The sequence below is a fragment of the Salvelinus namaycush genome, chromosome 33 (assembly GCF_016432855.1).
Source record: "Salvelinus namaycush isolate Seneca chromosome 33, SaNama_1.0, whole genome shotgun sequence".
NCBI classification, from domain to species: domain Eukaryota; kingdom Metazoa; phylum Chordata; class Actinopteri; order Salmoniformes; family Salmonidae; genus Salvelinus; species Salvelinus namaycush.
In genome coordinates, this window is record NC_052339.1 from 10,293,745 (window position 1) to 10,321,357 (window position 27,613).

At 42.4% G+C, this 27,613-nt stretch overlaps 1 protein-coding gene across 1 annotated transcript in view; it reads left to right on the top strand.

Moving 5' to 3' along the window:
• Positions 1-25,903, top strand: part of LOC120027657 (cadherin-18-like) — a 193,055-nt gene extending 167,152 nt beyond the window's left edge. The window contains exons 10-11 of the mRNA XM_038972651.1: positions 9,818-10,072; positions 25,368-25,903. Of these exons, the coding sequence (XP_038828579.1) occupies positions 9,818-10,072; positions 25,368-25,903 (791 nt within the window). The remainder of the gene's footprint in view (positions 1-9,817; positions 10,073-25,367) is intronic.
• Positions 25,904-27,613: the final 1,710 nt, after the last annotated feature.

Sequence of the window (27,613 nt, forward strand, 5' to 3'; positions counted from 1 at the left end):
CCCAGCCTATAGACAGAAACTATAACAGGAAACGCCCATGCTCAGGTCTATCCAGCGCTGGTCTGACAAATCGGATTCCACGCTTCAAGATTTCTTCGATCACGTGGACTGGAATGTGTTCTGGGAAGCCTCAGACGATAACATTGACGTATACGCTAATTCGGTGAGTGAGTTTATTTAAAAGTGCATCGGTGATGTTGTACCCACGGTGACTATTAAAACCTTCCCTAACCAGAAACCATGGATTGATGGCAGCATTCGTGCAAAACTGAAAGCGCCAACCACCGCTTTTAATCATGGCAAGGCGACTGGAAACATGACAGAATACAAACAGTGTAGCTACTCCCTCCGCAAGGCAGTCAAACAGGCAAAGCGTCAGTATAGAGACAAAGTAGAGTCGCAATTCAACGGCTCAAACACGAGAGGTATGTGGCAGGGTCTACAGTCAATCACGGATTACAAAAAGAAAACCTGCCCTGTAGCGGACATCGACGTGTTGCTCCCAGACAAATTAAACAACTTTGCTCGTTTTGAGGACAATACAGTGTGACACAGCCCGCTACTGACACAGCCCGCTACCAAAGCCTGTGGGTTCTCCTTCACCATGGCCAACGTGAGTAAAATGTTTGAAAGTGTTAACCCTTGCAAGGCTGCCGGCCCAGACGGCATTCTTAGCCGCATCCTCAGAGCATGCGCAGACAGCTGGCTGGTGTGTTTACGGACATATTCAATCAATCCCTATCCCAGTCTGCTGTGCCCACATGCTTCAAGATAGCCACCATTGTTCCTGTTCCCAAGAAAGCTAAGGTAACTGAACTAAATGACTATCACCCCGTAGCACTCACTTCTGTCACCATGAAGTGCTTTGAGAGACTAGTCAAGAATCATATCCTCTCCATCCTACCTGATACCCTAGACCGACTCCAATTTGTTTACCGCCACAATGGGTCCACAGACGACGCAATTGCCATCACACTGCACACTGCCCTATCCCATCTGAACAAGAGGAATACCTATGTAAGAATGCTGTCCATTGAATACAGCTCTGCATTTAACACCATAGTACCCTCCAAATTTGTCATTAAGCTCGAGACCCTTGGTCTCGACCCCGCCCTGTGCAACCGGGTACTGGACTTTCTGACGGGCCGCCCCCAGGTGGTGAGAGTAGGAAAAAACATCTCCATCCTGCTGATCCTCAACACTAGGGCCCCACAAGATTGCCTTCTCAGCCCTCTCCTGTACTCCCTGTTCACCCATGACTGCGTGGCCAAGCACGCCTCCAACTCAATCATCAAGTTTGCAGACGACACTACAGTGGTAGGCTTGATTACCAGCAACGACGAGTTTGCCTACAGGGAGGAGGTGAGGGCCCTCAGAGTGTGGTGTCAGGAAAAGGACCACTCACTCAACATCAACGAAACAAAGGAGATGATTGTGGACTTCGGGGAAAAGCAGAGGGAGCATCCCCCCATCCACATCGACAGGACAGTAGTGGAGAAGATGGAAAGTTTTAAGTTCCTCGAAGTACAAATCACGGACAAACTGAAATGTTCCACCCACACAGAGAGCGTGGTGAAGAAGGCGCAACAGCACCTCTTCAACCTCAGGAGGCTGAAGACAGTTGGCTTGTCACCTAAAACACTCACAAACTTTTACAGATGCACAATCAAGAGCATCCTGTTGGGCTGTATCACCGCCTGGTACGGCAACTGCTCCACCCACAACTGCAAGGCTCTCCAGATGGTAGTGCGGTCTGCACAACGCATCACCGGGGGCAAACTACCTGCCCTCCAGGACACCTACACCACCCGATGTCACAGGAAGGCCAAAAAGATCATCAAGGACAACAACCACCCGAGCCACTGCCTGTTCACCCCGTTATTATCCAGAAGGCGAGGTCAGTACAGGTGCATCAAAGCTGGGACAGAGAGACTGAAAAACAGCTTCTATCTCAAGGCCATCAGACTGTTAAACAGCCATCACTAACATAGAGTGGCTGCTGCCAACTTACAGACTCAAATCTCTGGCCACTTTAATACATTTAACAAATGGATTTAATATAGGTATCACTAATCACTTTAAACAATGCCACTTTAATGATGTCTACATATCCTAAATTACTCATCTCATTTGTATATACTGTATTCTATACCATCTACTGCATCTTGCCTATGCCGCACGGCCATCGCTCATCCATATATTTATATGTACATATTCTTATTCGTGTAGGAACCAATGGGATGCTCGAGGGAATGCTCACGTGCAGGAATGCTCCAAATTGCAGGCTGCAGTTGCACATAATTGAAAACAGTGGTCGAAATGTGTTTATGTGTGAACTAAAAATGATGCACAATAGTGTGCATGCAACTGGGTTTGCCCTTGAATTGTCTGTCCAACTTGACATCATGCTTCTTCCAATTTTAGATAGTCTGTGACTTGTGTGTACCCAACTCTGAAGAATTTCTCAGGATTTATCAAATGTGCCTGTAAGATACCTTTGTCGATTGTGGCTTGATTTGATTAAATTATACTAATACACTCTTATAAAAATTAGGGTTCTACCCAACAATGCAATTCTTAAGTAAAGAATAGGTATTAGGTTAACAATAGATTAGTAAAGAAATAAAAAACAACAGAAAAAGACATTGAAAAATAACAGTAGTGAGGCCATATACAGTAGCAAGGCTATAACAGTAGTGAGGCTATATACAGTGCCTTGCGAAAGTATTCACATATGCACACACCACTTTTCCGTTAATTTTTTTTTTTCATTTTTGAAACAAGTCATTTTTTTTATTTCACTTCACCAATTTGGAATATTTTGTGTATGTCCATTACATGATGTCCAAATAAAAATACATTTAAATTACAGGTTGTATGCAACAAAATAGGAAAAACGCCAAGGGGGTGAGTACTTTTGCAAGGCACTGTACAGGCACCGGTTAGTCAGGTTAATTGAGGTAGTATGTACATGTAGGTATGGTTAAAGTGACTATGCATATATGATAAACAGAGAGTAGCAGTAGCGTAAAAGGGGGGTTGGCGGGTGGTGGGTGGCGGGACACAATGCAGATTGTTCGGGTAGCGGGGGCACCGGTTAGTCGGGCTAATTGATGCATATATGATAAACAGAGAGTAGCAGCAGCGTAAAAGAGGGGGGGCGGGGCGGGACAATGCAAATAGTCCTGGTAGCCATTTGATTACCTGATCACTCTATGAACAGTTCTACCGATAACCCTTTTATCGTTGAAGGGTTCTTCCTATAACCCTTGATGAACGGTTCCACCGTAATTAGGAGTACTGTCTTGGATTCACTTTCTGTTAGTGTGAGTTCCTTCCTCAAAAACTCATCAATAGTTCCTATTCCCATTCGTCTGCAATAGAGACTCCCACTCTCTGTCTCTTCACGTGGCCATTTTACCCTTTTACTTCTTTTTATCCATTAACAAAGCATGTTTCTTGTTTAGTCGTACTGAAATGTCACTATTTCATTTTTTTGTGTTTTTATCTTGAACTGCATTGCTGTAAAAATAGCCTAAAGTAAGCATTTCACTGTTCGTTTACACCTATAGTTTACATAGCATGTGGCAAATAGCATTTTATTTTATTTGAATTAAGATATATTTTCTTTGGGTTTCAAAAGGGGTCTCATGTCACAATCTATTACCAAGGTTATTTTTAGTCTGTACTGTACTCACAGTGTTAGCAGCTAGTCAGAGTGTGAGTCATAGAACCCACCCTGCACGTACTGTTGACTCTGTACTGTATTTGATACACTCTTAAAAATAAAGGTGCAAGTTGGAACCAAATAAGGTTCTTGAGAGCGATGCCATATGGGAACCATTTTAGGCTCTCTGGCGAACCATAAATGTGATGGTTCTTTGAAGAACCATAGAAAAATCCCAGACAAGGAATGTTTTGGCTCTCCAGGATCGGAATTGAATAGCCCTGCTGTAGGGTTTAGTTGCATATTTTCCAGGGTTATTTGCATGTGAGTTTCCAGTACCAGCCATGACTGTATTTGCTAGTGACAGAGACATGGTTGTTGCATTCGTTCCTTTCCTGTGGTTTTCACTGAGTCAGTTCCTAAGTGAATATCATTCAAATGTATGATTTAAGACAATACATATTTCGTAAGGCCTTCTTTTGACGTCCTAGTTTTATGCTAATATAGTGGCCTGAAACTCAGTACATGGCACATCAGGCCTAAAAGTCACATTTTGCTTGATCGAAAAGTGATGTTTAACTCCTTATAGAATCTAGCCTGAGTGGGGATAACCAACATTTGGAAATATTCACCTGCAAACTGCATTCAGAATTATTTCAGAAAGTCTTACATATGAGACTATATTAAAATGTTTAACTGGAACAACTATTTTGGTAACGGGTGCAATAAATTCAGGTAACATATTGGAATAGTTTAGAAAAATGTATGTTATTTATATTTGAGTAGAACAATATTAATGAACCAATCAATGTACATGCAAAAACACAGATATTGAAACAAACAATTCAAAAAAATCGACCTGCAATAGATCATGCTGGGAAATATGACCATGATGTGCATGGTTTTGGTTCAATGCTGGTTATTAACACCAACACGGGGTATGTTACGCCACTGAGTGTTAATTTAACTCTTTATGGTTTTAATTTTACTCTTGAGTCAACACAAGAAAAGTTACACAAAAATATACACTAGTTAACACGGGCTAATTTGCTGTGTGCTATGAAAGGGACATATAGTATCTGCAGGCTTCCATATATTTCAAGAACCTTTCAGAGTTCAGAATAACCGTAGATGCCACGTCAAGAAACCCACAATTAACTCAAAGGTTCTTTATCGGGCAAGAGTTCTCCAAGGAACCTTAAGAGCTGAGGAAGAACCCTTTTAAGGATCCTTTCCCCCCCCCGTGTAGAGTAAGCTCTTGCCTCTTACAGCAGGTTCTTGCACTACTACAGAGGTTGGGAGTGGATGTCTGTCTGCCAGCGCCTAATACTTCCTATCTGTTGTCGTGAAATTTAAGAAAATCCCTCACACACACCCTCAGACAGACAACCCCTTCTCCCCCCTCCCTCAACACCTCATCCCTCTCTCCACCCCCATTCTCCCTTTTATGTTCAAAATGGTCCTCATAGACTAAACATCTTGGGGTGCATCCCAAATGGCACCCGATTCACTTTATAGTGCACTACTTTTGACCAGGGCCCATTGGGCACTATATAAGGATTAGAGTGCCATTTAGGGAAGGAATAGAGTGCCATTTGGGACAAATCCTATGCCCTATCATTGAGTTATTGCTGCTGCAAACACTTTTACACTTTTAGCCATAAAAGCTAGGTTAAAGAAAACACACTGGCTAAGTGATATGTTCTGAATGGTGCTATTGTTAAGGGGGTTATGTCGTCTCTGGTTTCAGCTGACTGCCCATTTCTGCGTTTTAAAACAGCCCTTAAAGCATTATGGATACTTCAGAGGCCCTTTTCTCCTGTCTGCTTGCAACCCCATCTTTGCTGAATCTCTAAAGCTATTATAAAACCTGAATTCCATCGTGTGCTATTCTCTGTTCTTCTCAGAATGAGTAGTTATTATTTCATTCTTTCAAATCAAAAAGCCATGGCGTAATTTATGTTGCAATGTTTCATTAACAATGTCTATGGGAAAGAGGTATGTACGACAACAGCTGATGCACACAATGCAATCGTGAGTTGTGGAATCTGGGGGCTCGTCTCAAATAATGCTGGTTAAGTAGTGCAGCGTATCCCACATTTTGGTACATTATCTACATAAAAAAAAGATGAACAGACATTGCCTTTCCCGATGGAGATTTACAATTACTCAACATTACATCCCTCTATGATCTGAGTTTTCTGTGCCACATCCCTGCGGTGACATTTGCTTTTCTTTGCTGTGAATTATCTAGAAGTCTGTGTTTTCTAAACGACCCAGTTATTTGAATAGATCAATAGATTTGTGAAGGCCTTTCATACAGAGGACCTTTTGTTATTCCAAGCTAACCAGCTCGGTAGAAAGCAACGCTGTCAAGCCATTCATATTTGGGAATTTTAATTAGCTTATGCATCATTCATACAACATTTTACCGTTGGTGCTCTATTTCTATCTAACATTTGAGACACGATCGTCTGGTTTAGCTTTTGGAGTATTTGTGCCAAAGAGTACTATAAGAATCCAGTGTTCACGATAATTCTTAACTCCAAAATGTGCTTGCTTTGCTAACTTGGGTAAGACACTAAGACATTGATATGAAAAAGCCGACATTAAAAAGCATCTATTTGCATGAGGCAGGCATTTGATGAAATGTGTTATAACATGCATTACAACACATCCAGTGACGTAACATGGCATAACATATTATCTGAGCCAGCTAGACATTGAAATACTTAGGGCTCTATTCAATCTGTATCTTTGAAGAAGGGTAATTTCCTATTGAGCGGACATCTGCAGCTTTCACCATGAATACGGTCTCCACTAACTCGGGAATATTGCCTTTAGTCAAAATTACGCCAGTGGGGATGGCTGATGTTTAATGGGCTCTTAACCAACCGTGCTATTTTGATAGTTTTTTCGCATTGTTTGTCATTTATTTTGCACATAATGTTGCTGCTACCGTCTCTTATGATCGAAAAGAGCTTCTGGACATCAGAACAGCGATTACTCACGTTGAACTGGACGAATCCTTTTTCTTTAATGAGTCGGACGAGAGGGAATTACTTCAGACACCCGAAAAGGCCCTCATCCCCGTCATTCACAGGAGAAAGAGACAGAGGTTTCGCCTTGTGAGGATCCGGCGACGAGTGGCTAATCTGCCTTTGCCAAGCGTACTATTGGCCAATGTACAATCGCTGGATAATAAAGTGGACGAACTACAAGCACGTATATCCTACCAACGGGACATTAAAAACTGTAATACAGCCACGACTGTGTTTTTATTACAGGGACATTTAAAAACTGTTCAGCCACGACTGTGTTTCACGAGTCGTGGCTGAACGATGACATGAATAACATACAGCTGGCAGGTTATACACTGTATCAGTAGGATAGAACAGTCGCCTCTGGTAAGACAACCAAGCTGGTCTGACCAGCATGATCTATCTGGTTATGGTGCAGACCAGTATGGTCTAGCTGGTCAAACTGGTCTGAACAGCATGGTCTAGCTCAGGCCTGGTCAATTATTTTCCATGGAGGGCCACATTAGATTATATATTTGCCATCGCGGGCCAGAATCATATTACAGGAATATACATCATGTGTATTACTGTGTTGACAGATATATCTACTGTAAATCACGTCCAGATATACTACTTCATTTACTGTTTTAACATGCACAGAAATAGACCACATCCATGTTTTCCTTTTGGTAGGTATTTTCATTATTAAACATTCAATGAACTACAAGGAGGGAAAAGTACATTGTGCATTCAGCACCACGGACAGAACTCTTGTTAACAGGTATGCACAAAAACACAAGAAAGAGAGAGAGCTCAACATTACATTTAAACTACTCAATCAGTGTGAGGAGTGGAGTCTCTGATGGGCATTGACTAGAGCAGTAAAGTCAGGTATAGTTTCTGACGTTGCTATGCGCAGGATTGCTGAGAGGTGAGAGTCAGTAAGAGATGATCTGTGCCTTGACTTGTTATATTTCATCACTGAAAATGTCTGTTCACATACATATGTTGACCCAAACAGTACAAACATCTTCTGAGCATAAATCCTAATCTTTGGAAAGTTTTGTTCATCGAGAGATGCATAGAACCTCGTCAGTGACATTGTTTTGAATAGTTCTCCAATCACTGCATCAGACTGAAGATCGATAAGCTCAAGTTGCAGGTCAGTGGGAGCGTTATCCATATTGAAGGTGAAAAGAGAGGAAACCAACAGCATGTAATTTTCTAACACTTTGAAATCCTCAAAACGACGAGAAAACTCACCGTTCAAAGCACACAGCAGCGATGTATACTTCTCCCGCTGGTCATCTGATAGGGAACAGACTAGTAGTGTCGGAAGGTAGGTGAGATTGTTGGCTTCTACTTGACGGGTCAGGAGGATACATTTTCCATTGAAGGCTTTGACAAGGCTGTACATCTGATGTGAAAAAAGACCCTTCCCTTGTAGTTTGGAATTCACTTCATTCTTGAGGGCCATTGATGTCCACAGTGAAGGCAAAATCAGCCAACCATTCTTTATCTTGCAGTTGAGGGAAATCCACATTTTTTCTTTTAATTTGCAAAACTTGATTCCGCAGGCCGTATTGAATCAGGTCGCGGGCCGGCCTTTACCCAGGCCTGGTCTAGCTGGTTATGCTGGCAGATCGTTATGTTTTCACTGGTGACCAGCCTTCGCTGTGTTTCGGTCACTTGTGACCAGCGTAAGCTAAAGCAAAAATAGCATCAAGTGACATTATGTTGACAAAAGGATGTTCATTCCCGTTGGAATCCAGCCAGAGTGAATTCCAAAATCTGCATTCAGAATGACTACCAGGGTGAAAAGGATTATTTAATGAGACTACCTAAAGCATCTAAACTGGAACAACCCTTTCAGTAATAGGTGCAATAAATCCACCTAACAGATTGGATTACTTTAGATATGTTATTTATCTTTGTGTCGCATAAGATCAATTAATTGATTAATTAATCAATCAGTGTACATGCAAAACACTTATATTGCAATAAACAATTTTAAAAATCTCATATTCTCTTTTGCCAGCTGCCTGAATTTCCTCCTACACCACTGTATGATACAGATTGTTAAAAGATTAGAACCAATAGACATTATGTCATTTTTCCCTTTGGGGGAAGCTTTTTAGGTGCCACATAGAACCCTTTTATTTGTCCCTGCACACCAGGAGGCTCTCATGTAGTCTATATTAGCATGGATCTGGGCTTCAGAAATGCAAGCTATGATCGTGAATACCAAACATCACTCTCTCTTTCTTTTCTTTATCTTACAGCTCTCACTCTGTCTTTCTCTCTCTCTCTCTCTCTCTCTGTCTCTCTCTCTTCCGCCCCCTCCTGTCTTGCTGATAATGTGATACGGCGAGTCTGAGTTAATAAAGCTTGAAGTACGTGTTGTCATTCCGACTGTCAATCATTATAATTATTCCATAGATGGATTAGAGTGTGAGGTGGTGGAGGTCTAGGAACACTAGTTTGGTAGCTACTACTTTATACTACAGTGACGTCTTTATGGAGGAAGTGTTTTCACAGTGAAGAGAGAGGAGCCAGTGCCTCTCACAACCTCCACTGGAAAATCTCCTTTTATTTCCCTTTTTCCATCTTTCTTTCATTTCTCTTTCCTTCCTCTCTCAAATTTATTAGTAGAGTGGCCTCATGGATTTTCAAGGTGAACTTCTTATTTCGTGGTTTATTGTAATGACTCGGATATGAACTATAACAGGAACAAAAAGTAAACAACAAACAGAGTTAACAGACACAGAGAAAGAGACATTTTCCAGCTTGAGAGAGACAAGAAGTATGTATGTGTATATCGTTAGACTTGTGGAATAGAAGAATTTTCTATTTCAAAGTGAAAGTACATTTGCTCGCTATCTCCATTAAAAATCCATCTGTGGAAGTGGGTTAGAATGGAGCACTCTGGACAGAATCCCACCTAATGGGAAGTGCGGCCTGGGTAGCTAGTCGTCCTGAATGAGTCCTCTCCTCTAATATTTTTCTCTCTCTCTCTCTCTCTCTCTCTCTCTCTCTCTCTCTCTCTCTCTCTCTCTTTCTTTCTTTCTTTCTTTCTTTCTTTCTTTCTTTCTTTCTTTCTTTCTTTCTTTCTTTCTTTCTTTCTTTCCAGACAACACGGCCAGTATCATTGCGCGCCGGAGGCGGTTCAGCCGACTGGTCCAGGAGTTGTATGAGCTGCCCATCGTGGTGTGGGATGGTGGGGAGCCGGCACTGAGCGGCACCAGCACACTGACCCTGCAGGTGTGCCCATGTCAGTGGAACGGGAGGGTGCAGACGTGCCAGGATGAGAGGGGCCTCCTCTCCTCGGCAGGCCTCAGCACGGGGGCCCTGATCGCCATCCTGCTGTGCATCGTCATCTTGCTGGGTAGGTGTTGCCTGGGTCTGGGTAACATCAAGCCTAAGGGTATGGAGGAGGTTATGGGCCGCATGGCGGGCCTCACACCTTAGGCGCATATTGGTGGGGATGATGGAGGGTATGGGTGCAGGCCTGGATGGCATCACACTTTAGGGCACATTTGTGGAACACCCCGGGGGCATATTGTCTGAGGGGCAAGGTGGTTGAAGGGTATGGGCGTTAAAAACGCCTGGAGACATGGTGAAGTGTAAGGAGGAGAGCAGCAGGAGGAGGAGTGGAGACCTCACAGAAGGAGGGATGACAGACCAAGGGTAGAGGAGGAGATAGGGAGAGAGATGAATGGAAGGGTAAGGAAGGACACAAGTGGGTTTTAGAAAGAGGGAGGATAGGGACAAGGTCAGGATAATGTAGAAGTGGATAACAGAGAGTTAGTGAGATTGGGCCAGATGGGGAGATGGATGAGAGAGGAAAAATGGACTAAGAGGAGAATAGAAGGAGGTAAAGGAAGGGATACGAGACTTTAGAGAGCGTGGCACAGAAGGGGGATAGAGCTGTGTTAGACCTGTCCAGAGATTTTCTGATGCTTTCTATTTCCATAGAGTCAGGATAAACACACTATTTAGGTTAAATTAATGTGTTGTATAATAAATGCTTTATAACCAGAGATCACAGAGAATTCATGTGCCACAGAATTCATATGAATTTCAGCAAAGGGGAAACGGCACTGCCCCCACTGCCAAATACCAACAAAGTGCCTCTCCAGAGCAAACAGAACAGCGGTAGGACAATGAAGAGACTGTGTATAATGAACAGAATCCGCCATCACCCACTCACCCCATCTCCCTTGATTGTCTGTGGACATCGGTGCGTGAAGGTGATGAATATTCATATCAGTCTCACCACGGCTCTGTCAGAGACTGAGGCACCCAGCAACTAAATGCCATCATTACGGTTTGAAGCGAACACATGAGTGAGAGACTGCAGAGTGAGTGAGTGAGTGAGTGAGTGAGTGAGTGAGTGAGTGAGTGAGTGAGTGAGTGAGTGAGTGAGTGAGTGAGAGTGAGTGAGAGTGAGTGAGAGTGAGTGAGTGAGTTCTAGATACCTAAACACAGGACTTATCGTCTGGTGCAGGAATATTGAGATAAGGTGGGGAAGGGAGTGTTAGTGTGATACAAAGCTGTTTCATGCCAAGAGAGATTGACTGAATGAAGGTCTTATTTTAATGAGCCATCCTCATTATACTAAAAACACCACAAACACACACCCCCCCCAAAACACGCATCGTGTGACACCATAACCTCCACACAATCCCATTACACAGTACACAACATTACAATACACCCTTCAGCACGACATTACAACCGTACATCCAGCCCCTCCTCTCCAGCTATACAGACAGCCCCCCTGAGCCCCCATACCTCTGGAGACATCTCCACACTGTTGATCATTTTGTAAATCTCGAACTTAAACCTAAGACACGCAGAGACCATACATTTGAATAATAACACGGGATCTGATGCCCCCGTCAGTTCCGCCTGCTGTGCCAACTCTTGGGGGGGTTTCCGCAGCCGTAGGTCTGCTAGTCTCTTGATGCTTGCTGCCATTATACCTGTGCAGGTTGGCTGAAAGGGTGGACCTCAAAGGGATAAGTGGGTTGTGGAACATGGGCTCCTCCCACACCCATAGCCCAGGCACCACACCCCCCCTCTCGTGTGGGTCTCAGCAGTTGCCAGGCCCTCAGTACTGCAGCACAAAAATCAGAGACCACTGCTATGTGTCTCCGGCCGCATGAGGAAAAGCTCCAGATCTAGCCCCAAACCGCCAGCCCTCCTCAATAGAGCACATGCTGGTAGAGTACCTTCTCAACAGAGCACAGTATGGTAGAGTACCTTCTATGCAGCTTTGAGTCGGATCCCTTCCACCCTGCTCTCCAGGTCCACCAGGCCTTGTCCCCCCTCCAGGTACAGAACCACCGCCCTCAGCCAGTGATGCCCCGACTAGAAAAAAATCCACTAACTTGCGCTGCAGCTCCGCAAGCAGACCATCGGGGGCATTGAGAACGGCCAATTTATGCCATAGGGAGGATGCTGCCAAGTTGTTGATGATCAGCACCCTCCCTCTGTATGACACTTGGACAGGAGCCACCTCCACTTCGTCAACCTTGACAGCACTGCTTTTGACACTCCTTCCCAGTCCTTCCTAACCCACCCCCCTGAGCCCAGACACCCCAAGCATCTTGAGACCCTCACAGCCCACTGCAACCCCCTTCGAAGCTGCGTAGGTGCCCTGTCCCTCCATGCCCCACATAACAGAGCCTCACTCTTTCCCCCTCGTACACCCTCAAACTATTTCCTGCTCATCCTTAACCAACACTGAGACATCATCAGTATATGCTGACACTGCTATGCCTGTCGCCAACCCTATGCCTGGCTCACACACTCCCTGTAGTCTCCTGAGTAACAGGCACAGAAAGGACAGAATAACAAGAGTGTATAGCGGCCCCGACACAGGGCATCCCTGGTGAATGCCCTGCCCTACCCGGACTGGCCTACTGAGCCCTCACCCGACCTTGACCATACATGAAGCCCCAGCATACAACACTTTAACCCAGGCCAGAAAATTGTCCCCACAACCAAACAAGACAACAAATTGAATATATATCCATGGTCCGCCCAATCTAAGGCTTTCTCCTGGTCCAAGGAAACAATTTAAAAATGTCCATTTGAAAGCCTTGACAGGCATGTCCCTGATTATGAACAGATTATCAGTGATTGAGCATCCTGGTGAAAAACAAATGTCTTGTGCCAATGACTGTTGAGAAGAACGTTTCAACATTGGAGTACAGGGTTTAGCATGTCTCTCGACGAGGCTAAAAAGAGATTTCAGCTTGTAAAAGTTGAATATTTTCAGGAGTTGGGTAATTGGGGAGCAGGATGGGAGGGAAAAAGAGAGGAGGTTCAAAAGACTGAGGGATGCAGAGGATGGGTTTGAATCTGTTGAAGCTAGTAATAACAAGGGAGAGGGTTTGTCGAGGAAGATTGGTGTTAAATTCAAACAGAGTGAGCTGGACACCAGTTTGAGTTCTGGAGGTGAAATGGAAGGGGTAGAAATTGTTGTGAGGAGCTCGGAACCCAAGCCTTGCATTGATGGACATGGTTATGATAAAGATAAGTTTGGTCCAGTGGGAGTGAGATTTTTGAAGTTGGATGGAAAAGATGGTGGGTACTGTTGAGTCAGTGAAGGTATCTCACACACACACACACACACACACACACACACACACCACACACACACACACACACACACACACACACACACACACACACACACACACACACACACACACAGTACTAAATTCTTTTTGATGGCAGCCATGTTTGTTTATGTTTGACAAGCATAAATGGACTAATCCCAGAATACCATTCACTTTCATTAAGACGCAAATAAACAAAGTCAAAGATGGCTGCACCCATTGCCCGAATAAGACCAACTTAGTTTGTTTACTTTTGAGTTTATTACAAATCTCCGATGTGCTTGTTACAATATTCGATGTGATTGTATACAAGAACTGAAGCACATGACTTGAAAAGTCGTTTGACTGTTTTTAACAAATTACAAAGCAAATAGTGTATTCACCTCAAAGATGATCAACTCAAATACAAGCCTACTGCCTAGCCTAGCCGTAGGGCGAAAGCTAATATTTAGGGGGGTTTCTAGTCAGTAATACTTGAAGTTTATACAAATGTAAACACGTTTTGGAAAGAGATTGATAATTGGTCCATCCACGTAACATTCAGCCCGTAGATGACGCCAAAGCATAAACCTAGATAATCCTGTCTAGCTCCATAGTTTACGATAACCCATTATATCTACAACATCTCCTCACTCATGCCACGGTCTCTGCACATGTAGCTGATCATATGCACACACCATTCATTCTGATCATCCACACAAACTACCTCACTTTGTTGCTTACATGACTTTGTCCACTACCCTGTTCTCACTCTCCTCCGCCCGACCGGGCTTAAACCTATCCAAGCCATAATACTCACTGCGTTTGATGATTGCGAAAAATCTTTCTTGCTTGGCAACTAGGCAGGCATCTGTAGGCTACATGTCCAGTGGTAATAATACATTGACATGATGATAAAATGTTGTCACTGCTGTAGCCTAATTTTTCCAGGTGAAAATACATTCAATTAATTAAAAAAAATTACAAAAACTATTTAGGATGCCAGCGATTCCCTTAGCGATGGTCGGCATATAAAATACAGTGCATTCGGAGTGTATTCAGACCCCTTGACCTTTTACACATTTTGTTACGTTACATCCTTATTCTAAAATTGATTAAATTAAAACATTCCCTCATCAATCTATAATACACCCCATAATGACAAAACAGAAAAAGGTTTTTAGACAGTCTTGCAACAACAACAAAAATACAGAAATACCTTATTTATATACAGTGGGGAGAACAAGTATTTGATACACTGCTGATTTTGCAGGTTTTCCTACTTACAAAGCATGTAGAGGTCTGTAATTTTTTATCATAGGTACACTTCAACTGTGAGAGACGGAATCTGAAACAAAAATCCAGAAAATCACATTGTATGATTTTTAAGTAATTAATTTGCATTTTATTGCATGACATAAGTATTTGATCACCTACCAACCAGTGAAAACTCCGGCTCTCACAGACTTGTTCGTTTTTCTTTAAGAAGCCCTCCTGTTCTCCACTCATTACCTGTATTAACTGCACCTGTTTGAACTCGTTACCTGAATAAAAGACACCTGTTCACACACTCAATCAAACAGACTCCAACCTCTCCACAATGGCCAAGACCAGAGAGCTGTGTAAGGACATCAGGGATAAAATTGTAGACCTGCACAAGGCTGGGATGGGCTACAGGACAATAGGCAAGCAGCTTGGTGAGAAGGCAACAACTGTTAGCGCAATTATTAGAAAATGGTAGAAGTTCAAGATGACAGTCAATCACCCTCGGTCTGGGGCTCCATGCAAGATCTCACCTCGTGGGGCATCAATGATCATGAGGAAGGTGAGGGATCAGCCCAGAACTACACAGCAGGACCTGGTCAATGACCTGAAGAGAGCTGGGACCACAGTCTCAAAGAAAACCATTAGTAACACACTACGCCGTCATGGTTTAAAATCCTGCAGCGCACGCAAGGTCCCCCTGCTCAAGCCAGCGCATGTCCAGGCCCGTCTGAAGTTTGCCAATGACCATCTGGATGATCCAGAGGAGGAATGGGAGAAGGTCATGTGGTCTGATGAGACAAAAATAGAGCTTTTTGGTCTAAACTCCACTCGCCGTGTTTGGAGGAAGAAGAAGGATGAGAACAACCCCAAGAACACCATCCCAACCGTGAAGCATGGAGGTGGAAACATCATTCTTTGGGGATGCTTTTCTGCAAAGGGGACAGGACGACTGCACCGTATTGAGGGGAGGATGGATGGGGTCATGTATCGCGAGATCTTTGCCAACAACCTCTTTCCCTCAGTAAGAGCATTGAAGATGGGTCGTGGCTGGGTCTTCCAGCATGACAACGACCCGAAACACACAGCCAGGGCAACTAAGGAGTGGCTCCGTAAGAAGCATCTCAAGGTCCTGGAGTGGCCTAGCCAGTCTCCAGACCTGAACCCAATAGAGAATCTTTGGAGGGAGCTGAAAGTCCGTATTGCCCAGCGACAGCCCCGAAACCTGAAGGATCTGGAGAAGGTCTGTATGGAGGAGTGGGCCAAAATCCCTGCTGCAGTTTGTGCAAACCTGGTCAAGAACTACAGGAAACGTATGATCTCTGTAATTGCAAACAAAGGTTTCTGTACCAAATATTAAGTTCTGCTTTTCTGATGTATCAAATACTTATGTCATGCAATAACATGCAAATTAATTACTTAAAAATCATACAATGAGGGGCCTCCCGGGTGGCGCAGTGGTCTAGGGCACTGCATCGCAGTGCTAACTGCGCCACCAGAGTCTCTGGGTTCGCGCCCAGGCTCTGTCGCAGCTGGCCGCGACCGGGAGGTCCGTGGGGCGACGCACAATTGGCATAGCGTCGTCCGGGTTAGGGAGGGTTTGGCCGGTAGGGATATCCTTGTCTCATCGCGCTCCAGCGACTCCTGTGGCGGGCCGGGCGCAGTGCGCGCTAACCAAGGGGGCCAGGTACACGGTGTTTCCTCCGACACATTGGTGCGGCTGGCTTCCGGGTTGGAGGCGCGCTGTGTTAAGAAGCAGTGCGGCTTGGTTGGGTTGTGCTTCGGAGGACGCATGGCTTTCGACCTTCGTCTCTCCCGAGCCCGTACGGGAGTTGTAGCGATGAGACAAGATAGTAATTACTAGCGATTGGATATCACGAAAATTGGGGAGAAAATGGGAGAAAATTAAAAAAAATAATAATAATAAATCATACAATGTGATTTTCTGGATTTTTGATTTTTTTAGATTCAGTCTCTCACAGTTGAAGTGTACCTATGATAAAAATTACAGACCTCTACATGCTTTGTAAGTAGAAAAACCTGCAAAATCGTCAGAGTATCAAATACTTGTTCTCCCCACTGTAAGTATTCAGACCCTTTAACTTTTACCGCCTCAGAAACCCGGATCCGGGATCACCCCCCACCCCCCCCACACTGATTAGCATCGCTAGCATAGCGTCACAATTAAATAGTAGCATCTAAATATCATTAAATCACAAGTCCAAGACACCAAATGAAAGATACAGATCTTGTGAATAAAGCCACCATTTCAGATTTTTAAAATGTTTTACAGGGAAGACAAAATATGTAAATCTATTAGCTAACCCCGTTAGCAAAATACACCACTTTTCTAACTCCATCAGTTTCTTACTCCATCAGGTGCTATCACCAATTCGGCCAAATAAAGATATTGATAGCCACTAACCAAGAAAAAACCTCATCAGATGACAGTCTGATAACATATTTATTGTATAGCATAGGTTTTGTTAGAAAAATGTGCATATTTCAGGTATAAATCATAGTTTGCAATTGCAGCCACCATCACAAATCTCCCCAAAGCGACTAGAATTACTACATAGAGCAACGTGTATTACCAATTTACTCATCATAAAACATTTCTTAAAAATACACAGCTCACAGCAATGGATAGACACAGATCTTGTGAATTCAGACAATATTTCAGATTTTCAAAGTGTCTTACAGCGAAAACACAATAAATCGTTATATTAGCATACCACATATGCAAACGTTACCCGACCATTGATTCAAGCCAAAGAGAGCGATATCGTTATCATCGCCAAAATATATTAATTTTTTCACTAACCTTCTCAGAATTCTTCCGATGACACTCCTGTAACATCATATTACACAATCCATATAGAGTTTGATCGAAAATGTGCATATTTAGCCGCACAATTCGTGGTTACACAACGTGATTAGTGGGCAAAAAATCAAGCAATTTGCCCGGCGCCATTTTGGAAAGGCACCTAATCTTATCGAAAACTATTCATAAACTTGACTAAAAAAATACAGGTTGGACATGAAATGAAAGATGCATTAGTTATTAATGCAACCGCTGAGTTAGATTTGTAAAATTAACGTTACTAGACATACAGTGTGCGTTACAGCCAGACTAGTGCCGCAATAATGGCGTCACTAGTCGCCATTATTGAGTTTACATTTTTCCACATAAAAACGGAATAACATCATAAATAGCTCTTACTTTTCGACGAGCTTCCATCAGAATCTTGGCCAAGTGGTCCTTTGTCCAAAAGAATCGTTGCTTGGTTGTAAAACGTTGCATTCAACTTCTGATATAGCAGCTAACAATAGCTAACAATAGCTATTTTGCCCCAACGTGTCCAAATCCTCAAGACGCAATACTGAGGAAATTCCGAAAAATAGCAATATACTCGCATAATCTGATATAACTCGGTTTAAAATAGCTTCGTTATGATGTTTCTAAAACCTATATCGAATTAAATTACAGACGGATACATCTAACGTTGATAATTGAGCGTTTGAAAATGGCATCCTGAGGTCCCTCTCTGCGCAATGGTCAGCGTCGAAAGGAAGGCGCACCTCACTCCTTGGCCTTTTATAACCTCTGAGAGCTACGTATCAAGCCCATTCCACTTCTCATTGGTTACTGACATCCAGGGGAAGGCGGGTGCAGTTCATGTCGTTCCATAGGATACACACAGACCTTTAAAACTGATCTGAGACCAGAGCTTCGCTCTCAGACCATCGCAGTACCTGTCATGGATTTCGCTGTAGAAAGAGTTCTGGGTCACCCACAGACATAATTCCAACGGTTTATGAAACTAGAGAGTGTTTTCTATCCAATAGAATTGATAATATGCATATTGTACGAGCAAGAATTGAGTACGAGGCAGTTTAATTTGGCGACACCCAGAAAAAAAAAAATGCTAACTGCTCCCCCTATTGACAATATAAGACTCGAAATTGAGCTCAGGGGCATCCTGTTTCCATTGTTCATCCTTGAGATGTTTCTACAACTTGATTGTAGTCCAGCTGTGGTAAATTCAATTGATTGGACATTATTTAGAAAGGTATAAACCTGTCTATATAAGGTCCCACAGTTGACAGTGCATGTCAGAGCAAAAAAAAAGCCATCAGGTCAAAGCCATCAGAGCTCAGAGACAGGATTGTGTCGAGGCACAGATCTGGGAAAGTGTACCAAAACATTTCCGCAGCATTGAAGGTCCCTAAGAACACAGTGGCCTCCATCATTCTTAAATGGAAGAAGTTTGGAACCACCAAGACTCTTCCTAGAGCTGGACACCCAGCCAAACTGAGCAATCGGGGAGAAGGGCCTTGGTCAAGGAGGTGACCAAGAACCCGATTGTCGCTCTGACAGAGCTCCAGAGTTCCTCTGTGGAGATGGGAGAACCTTCCAGAAGGGCAACCATCTCTGCAGCACTCCACCAATCAGGACTTTATGGTGGAGTGGCCAGACGGAAGCCACTCCTCAGTAAAAGGCACGACAGCCTGCTTGGAGTTTGCCAAAAGACTTTCAAAAGACTTGCCAAAAGACTTTCAGACCATGAGAAACAAGATTCTCTGGTCTGATGAAACCAAGATTGAACTATTTGGCCTGAATGCCAAGCGTCACATCTTGAGGAAACCTGACACCATCACTACGGTGACGCATGGTGGTGGCGGCATATGTATATATTTTTTACTTTCTTTGCTTTCCGGCCCACAGAATGTTTGTCTCTGTGTTATGATTATGGTGGTTAATGCTTTGTATTTGTGTACCTTTAAAAAAAAAGTGAGAGCCCACGGCTGGATATGCGCTAACTATTAATTTACATGAATTTACCTCCCAAAAATATAATATAGATTTGGTGACAAAATCATGTCATTAGTGCGCAGCAAGACTTTCTCGACTCGTTTCTTTCATGATTTATTTGAGAAATACTGCATCAAACACCTTAGCTAGATGTCAAATTTGACAACTAAGACCTCCTTAGCAAAAATGAATAAATGATTTACAGATTTCCTGATTTATCTTAGATTGATTCTGACTATTTTAAGGAAATTACTATTTGGAGGAAAGGGCTATGTTGTTGCCATGGTAACTGAAGAGTAACTAACAACAGTACCTGCCGGGGTACGATACACAAACATAACACACCCACATCAAACCAAAGCCCCCAGACAACTCTTGTTTGGGTAAAGTCTTGGCCGCTAGCATTTCTTAGTGAGCAAAATTCAAAACAAGGCCAAATGAGTAAGTGCAGTCGACCTTTAATCAATGTACACGCAAAAACAGATATTGAAACAAACCATTCCAAAAGTCTACCTGCAATGAGCATGCTGGGAAATATGATAATGATTGCCGTAAAGTTCTGTTTATTTATGTCAAGAACAAAAAATATATTTTCCAACCCATATGATCTAGTACACAAAACATTTACAAATATGATGGTATAATAATAAAAAAACATTGTGAATGAATAACCCTTTTCATACTTTGTAATATGTCCATAGATCATTAAAATCTGTTTTGAGAACATCTACTCAAAATATTTCACCTTCTTTACCAAACATACCATGACATTATTGATAGTCAAACAGACAAGGGAGAATGGCTATGTAAAGGGCTTGATTTTGTTGTTCTGAGCATATGCAATGTGTCTGACATAAAACAAATGTTTGACTTCCACACAAAATGACTTATTTAATTATTTTAGGTTTAAGGAAGTGTGTAGGTTGCATAATTTATCTTAGAGCTATGAAAGTTATGTATTTCGATCTGCCTGCTCAAGACACGTTCAGCGATTGCTTTGCCATGTCTGTGCCATGAAGCAGTCGACCTGGATACATGTTTTTCTGCCCCTTTGACGTAACATTGCAGTGAAGTGATATAATGATGTAGCCGACCACCAGCCGGAGGCAAGACACGTTTATTCGACAGAGGACGTTGACATGGTCCTAGGAAGGTCTAGATGGCTGTCTTCTGATTTATAAAACGGTGAGAAATCAAGTAAATTTGTGATGTAAACATCTACAAATATTTTTGTAAGTAATTCTAGTGCCCGATTTCGGGGGCTGTCAACTTAAGAGGTTAGGAAAAAACATTTTAGAACCCGATTTTTAACAGGGTCGTGAGCATTAGGAAAAAATTAAAATTTCTGCCTCGACCTAGCTCAAAATCTAGGCATCGGATAATAACATGACTACAGCCTCCATAAAGTGACCATTGGATTTGCCATGTTTCAGAAGTTACAAGTTGGTAGGTGTAACAGTTTTTATTAAATTAATAGTTTATTGCTCTCATGTGCCCAATAAAAAACAACTATGTGCAACTTTTTTTATAGCATTTCTGACAATGCTAATATCTTTTTCATCTGAATGTCAAGAGTTCTAAAACCGGGCACAGCAACTCGGTTGCTCAACAACTCAGCATCACAAGCCTTTCACAATCTTACCCCTTAATGTGTCACTGTTGTCACTGCTGGTGTGGTAGTGATGGCATCGGGCTACCATAGGTTGTGTAAGCTGTGTGGTTGTTTTACAAAAAAAAGTTAAATAGGTGTTAAAACAACAACACCATCATTGCTTGCTTGTGTGAACTGTGCGTAGTCAAAATAAAATGCAATGCTTGCTAACTTGTTTAGCTGCGTCAGTGGTTCCCAACCAGGGGTACTAGGACCTAACCACAAGGGGGGGTGTACTTGGCCTAACCACAAGGGGGTACTTGAGAAGACTCATGAGACCATAGACTTACTGGTAAAATGCACATGAGGGGGTACTTCAGGGGTACTCCGGGCAGTCTTAAATTCAGTTAGTGTTACACTAACCGAAAAAGGGTGGGAACCACTGAGCTACATGATCAAATTTGTCTGTTTTCAACAAATCAACTGTTTAAGATGGTTTTAACCAAGCAAGATAAACAAGCGTACAATCAGCACTGAGTGAATGAACAAAAACGTTTTGGAACAAATGCTTCCTATCATCACCAGACTGTCCATTTAAATAGACTGTCAAGTTAACATGTTTACGACTGGGTTTGTAGCGTAATGGTTAGCGTTACCACCTAGGGCTCTACATTTTCTCATTTATAGTTTGACAGGCACACACACACACACACTTATTTACATTTATTAGGTGGCTCTTAAAAGAGCCTTTGGGTTCGTGGAGTGGCAGGCAAGTGACTGATTGTGGTGGTGTGTACTACTGCATGCGTCTTGCTAGAACGGATGAGAGACCTGTGCCAGTTTCCACAAAGCATCTCAGAAAGGGTCTTAGGAATCCTGTTAACCTGATTTAAGGCAAAATAAATCCCAGTTTAGAGTATGATGTTAAGACACTGCCCAGACAAACTCTGAGCTAGGAGTAAAATCAATTCATAAAAGTTTCTCAGCTGGTAATCATGACAGTTTGAGGTACCGCAAAGGAAAGATGGTGATGACTCTCATTGACATTGTTGCAAACTGGGGAATAACCAATCATGACGAGGCACTGCAAGTTGTGAACACTATAGCATGTGTCGCTTCAGAGATACTGCGCAAGAGATGCTGTTGCAGGTTTAGATTATTTATGCATTGATCATATAGATTGATAATTTTACCAACTCCAAAGCAATTGCATGTGGCGCAGGAACCCCTGATTTGCTGCAATTATCAAAATACCTTCTGGTAACTCTAAACTGGTTAGGACAGCTCATGAGGTCTCTTAAATATCTGTTGACTTGGTGTGACTCTTATAACTAAAGAGGATTCATGCATCACTTTTATTTTTACCCATAAGAATAGGAGTGAAATGGCAATATTCTCAGCACTTACAACAAATTTTCTAGTCTTATGACACTTTGTGGATGCGGGCCCAGGGCTGAACGTGGAACGAGAAAATGTTGTTTAATAGCCTACCTGTTTAATGTGGATCCTGCAACGTGGTTATCCTCAGTTGCTGGGACCGCTACTGTCTGTCCCGGCACACTGCCAAACCGTAAAGTCTGAAGAGCTGCTATTTGGCAAAACAGCTAGCCTAGCTGCTAGTTATCAAGCTAGACAGGTTTCCTTGACAGTTTGAACACATCCCGCAATACCGTTCGCCCTTGTGGATGGGATAGTCCCGGGCTTGTGGCTGTTTAAATCCCTGCTATTTGTTGCTGTTTCCATCGGCCCTGCGAGCTGTGCTGGATGGAATTCCGTCGAGTACCAGTGTTAGCCTACGTTGCCACCATCATGCCGCCCAAAGTTAAGAAAGTTTGGAGTAATAGAGATGACAGTGTTTTGCTATCACAGGTGCAGGATCTTTTAAATCGATAAAAATATGCCTACAAGCAATTGTTACAGAAACAGGAAAATGGCTTCAAGAGCTTTTTCCAAATAATGGTGAAATCAACTAACAAAAGAGTAGACCTTAAGAGACCTTAAGAACAGTTTGCAGTTCTCCCAGGGAGAGGTGGATGTCCTGAAAGAGACTTGCAGCAAGATGACAACAAACTAAGTCCACGCGAGATGTCATCAGCACTGTCTGTGAACAGTGGTGTAAAGTACTTAAGTAAAAATACTTTAAAGTATGTACTTAAGTAGTTATTTGAGGTATCTGTACTTTACTATTTATAATTTTGGGAACTTTTATTTTTACTTAACTAAATTTCTTAAGAAAAGAATGTACTATTTACTCTATACATTTTCCCTGACACCAAAAGTACTCATTACTGTGACAAGATTGCGTTTAGAGGTAGGTGAAGGAGTCAGGTGCAGGAGAGCAGAGATGTCCGAGATGCGTATTTTAATGGGCAAGTCCATAAACATACAGGTAAGGTACAATACCAAAAATAAACGCCCTCGACAACAGAGAAACCCGTTACTCATGAAAGGAGGAAAAAAACAACGCTCCTAAATGTATAAACACTCAGTATAAATCCGTGAAAACAAAACAGGCACAACCTTAACGAGCAACGTCATACCAATAATCCCGCACAAACCTAGGCAGGTAACAGAGGTAATTATACACACAGAAATTAAGGCAAATAAAACCAGGTGTGAAAGAACCAAAAGACAAAACTAACAGAAAAGGAAAAAAGGATCGGTGATGGCTAGTAGGCCGGCGATGCCGACCGCCGAGCGCCGCCCGAACAGGGAGAGGAACTACCTTTGGTGGAAGTTGTGACAATTACATTTTGAATGCTTAGCAAGACAGGAAAGTGGTCCAAATCACACAGTGATTTGGACCACAAGAGAACATCCCTGGTCATCTCTGTTGCCTCTGATCCTTTGGACACACTAAACACAAATGTTTTGTTTGTAAATTTGTAAGTCGCTCTGGATAAGAGCGTCTGCTAAATGACTTAAATGTAAATGTAAATGTAAATTATATTTGTGTGTTGGAGTGTGCCCCTGGCTATCTGTAAATTAAAAAAACGTGAAAATGGTGCCGTCTGGTTTGCTTAATATAAGGAATGTTTTACATTTACTTTTGATATTTAAGTATATTTAAAACCAAATACTTTTAGACTTTTACTCAAGTAGTATTTTACCGGGTGACTTTTACTTGAGTCATTTTCTATTAATGTATCTTTACTTTTACTCAAGTACGACAATTGGGTACTTTTCCCACCACTGTCTATGAATCATTATTAGAAAACTGGGGAAACAGACAATGTAAAGTGGCAATCCAGGAGGATTGTTGATAACATTGTTGTGGATGGCATACCAGAGTCTCCTCATGAGACCTGGAAGGAGTCTGAAGAGAAGATGAGAAAAATTATCACCGAAAAGCTGCAGATGGATCATAGGAAGATTGAGGTGGAGTGCGCCCACAGATTTGGAAAACCTGTAACCAGCCCAGGTGACAGACCCAGGCCGCTAGTAGTCAAATTCATAAGGTTCAAGGACAAGATATGGCTGTTCTGGAGAGAGCCAAGAAGTTGAGAGGAACCAACATCTTCCTCAACGAGGACTTCTCTGCAGCTGTGCGCCAGAGGCGTAAAGAACTTATCCCAACTATGAAACCTGCCAGAGAGCGTGGGGACATTGCTTATATCTGCTACGACAAGCTCATTCTCCACCTTCCCAAAAGCCTGGTAGGAGGGAGAGAGCTAAGCTTTGATATGATCAATACATAAATACTCTAGACCTACATACACCAGTATCTCTTGTGGTTTTGACAATGATTTCACAATGCCAATTTCATAATACATTAAAATATGTAATGTGCAAAAATAAAGAATGGGTCCTTTTACAAAAGTAGTAAACTATATAGGAAGTAGAATGCCATTTGGGACACAGCCAGAGCTTTCATTTTGTCAGCTGTTTACGACCCAAAACATGCACATTTCTTATGACGTAATAAATTACATACCAACACCACATGCAGAGCATGGAATTAGCATGCGACCAGGCTTGGACATCATACTGAAATGCAACTGCTACAATAATGATGGGGTATTGTTAAACCAACCGTTTTGTTGATGTTTCCATTACAGTCATTGTTGTTGTTGTTGACATGGCTTCTCTACATGTCTCATTTTCTAATTTTATCGATCAGCGTTCTGTTCATCACTCTCTGGAGTGGCATTGTAAAACCACCATTTTGTTGATGTTGTTTCCATTATTGTTGTTGCTGTTGACATGATGTCTCTGCTTGTCACTCTCTTCTGCAGCGATCGTGGCTCTGTTCATCACCATTTTGTTGGTGTTATTGACATGATATCTCTGTTAATTTCTCTCTTCTTACAGCGATTGTGATTCTGTTCACTGTTTTTTTGTTGGCATTGTTTATTTAATTGTTGTTGTTGTTGACACAGCATCTGTCCTTGTCTTCCTCCAGTGATCGTGGTTCTGTTCATCACCCTGCGGCGGAGCAAGAAGGAGCCCCTCATCATCTCAGAGGAGGACGTGCGTGAGAACGTGGTAACCTACGACGACGAGGGCGGCGGCGAAGAGGACACTGAGGCTTTCGACATTATTGCCCTGCGGAACCCCGCCGCCGCTGAAGAGCTCAAGTTCCGACGGGACGTCCGGCCGGAGGTGGCCCGACAATATGGCGGGCCGGCGCAGGGCTGCCACAGTCCCCCAGAGCTGGACCAGGTGAATGTGCAGAAGTTTATTAAACAGAGACTGGTGGAGGCAGACATGGACACTGGTGGGCCTCCCTATGACTCCCTCCAGACCTATGCCTACGAGGGTCAAGGGTCGCCCACAGGCTCCATCAGCTCTCTGGACTCCCCAGGAACACACTCAGAACAGGATTATAACTACCTGGATGACTGGGGGCCCGAATTTCAGAAACTGGCAGAACTCTACGAGGAGGATATGGATGTGGCAGAATTGGATGTAGCGGTTGCAGTGACAGTGGCGACCTAGACTCTCAACGTCTGTCACAACGTCTGTTAAACTAAACCTCTCTCTCTCTCAATCCTCCTCCTCAAATAATTTTAAAACAATGAAACAGAAATGCTTTTGAACTCATTCCAGCTGATCTACTTTTACTGTTGAATAACTGACTGCCCCTTTTTTCAGTTTTCCTTTTGGATCATGGGTCTAATATGCAGAAGAACTTAATAAGATTTCGTGGATGGAAAAATATTAAGGATTAACGGAAAAAGGAAAATATTTTCCCTGGTGTATATTTTTTATTGCTCAATAAAGTCCTGAATTCCATATGAGTGGATATATGTGAAACGGAGTGTCAACTTTTTTTCTGAAGATCCACAGAGTAAGGGTTATCTTACACTCTTAAATTTAAAGGTGCAAGTTGGAACCAAATAAGGTTATTGAGAGCGACGCCATAGGGGAACCATTTTATGGATAGTTCTTTGAAGTATCATACAAAAATCAAAAAACAGAAATGTTTCCAGAACCAGAATTGAATAGCCCTGCTGTAGGGTTTTAAGCCTATTTTGCATATTTCCCAGGGTGCCTTTCGAGTGCATTTTAAAGTTACCAGTACCACCCATAAATCTGTTTGCTAGTGCCAGAGAAATGCTTGTTGGACTAATTAATATTCTTTCCTGTTGCCTTTAACAAGTGAAGTTCTAAATGGATATATTGACATTTAATTGTATTCATAAAGCCAATTCATATTTCACAAGGCCTGCTTTTAAGGGCCTGTTTTTACCCTAATATAGTGGCCTAAAACTCATGGTTGACAGGCCACATCAGGCCAGTAAGTCACATTATGCTGAATTGTAAAGTGGTAAGTAATTCCTATTGGAAAGGGGATGGTCAACATTTGGAAATGTAATATACCCGTAACCTGCATTCACAATGACTGCCAGGGTTGGGAAGACCAGGATATGAGACTACCCTAAACAACTAAACTGGAACAATCATTTCAGTAAGGGGTTCAATAAGTCCAAGTAACACATTGGAATAATAAAATAAAAAAAGTATGTTATTTATATTTGAGTAGTATAAGATTAATTAATCAATCAATATACATGTAAAAACCTAGATATTGAAACAAACAGTTCTAAATATTAACCTGCAGTAGAGCATGCTGTGATATATGATAATGATGGGCGTAGTTTTGGTTTAACCTCTTATGGCTGCAAGCCCGAGGTCGGTACACCTATGACAACATCCAGCTCAAAGTGCAGGGCGCGAAATTCAAAAAAATATATTTTTTAAATATTTAACTTTCACACATTAACAAGTCCAAGACACCAAATGAAAGATACAGATCTTGTGAATAAAGCCACCATTTCAGATTTTTAAAATGTTTTACAGGGAAGACAAAATATGTAAATCTATTAGCTAACCACGTTAGCAAAAGACACCACTTTTCTAACTCCATCAGTTTCTTACTCCATCAGGTGCTATCACCAATTCGGCCAAATAAAGATATTGATAGCCACTAACCAAGAAAAAACCTCATCAGATGACAGTCTGATAACATATTTATTGTATAGGATAGGTTTTGTTAGAAAAATGTGCATATTTCAGGTATAAATCATAGTTTACAATTGCACCCACCATCACAACTCGACTAGAATAAATACAGAGAGCAACGAGAATTAACTAATTACTAATCATAAAACATTTCTTAAAAATACACAGCTCACAGCAATGGAA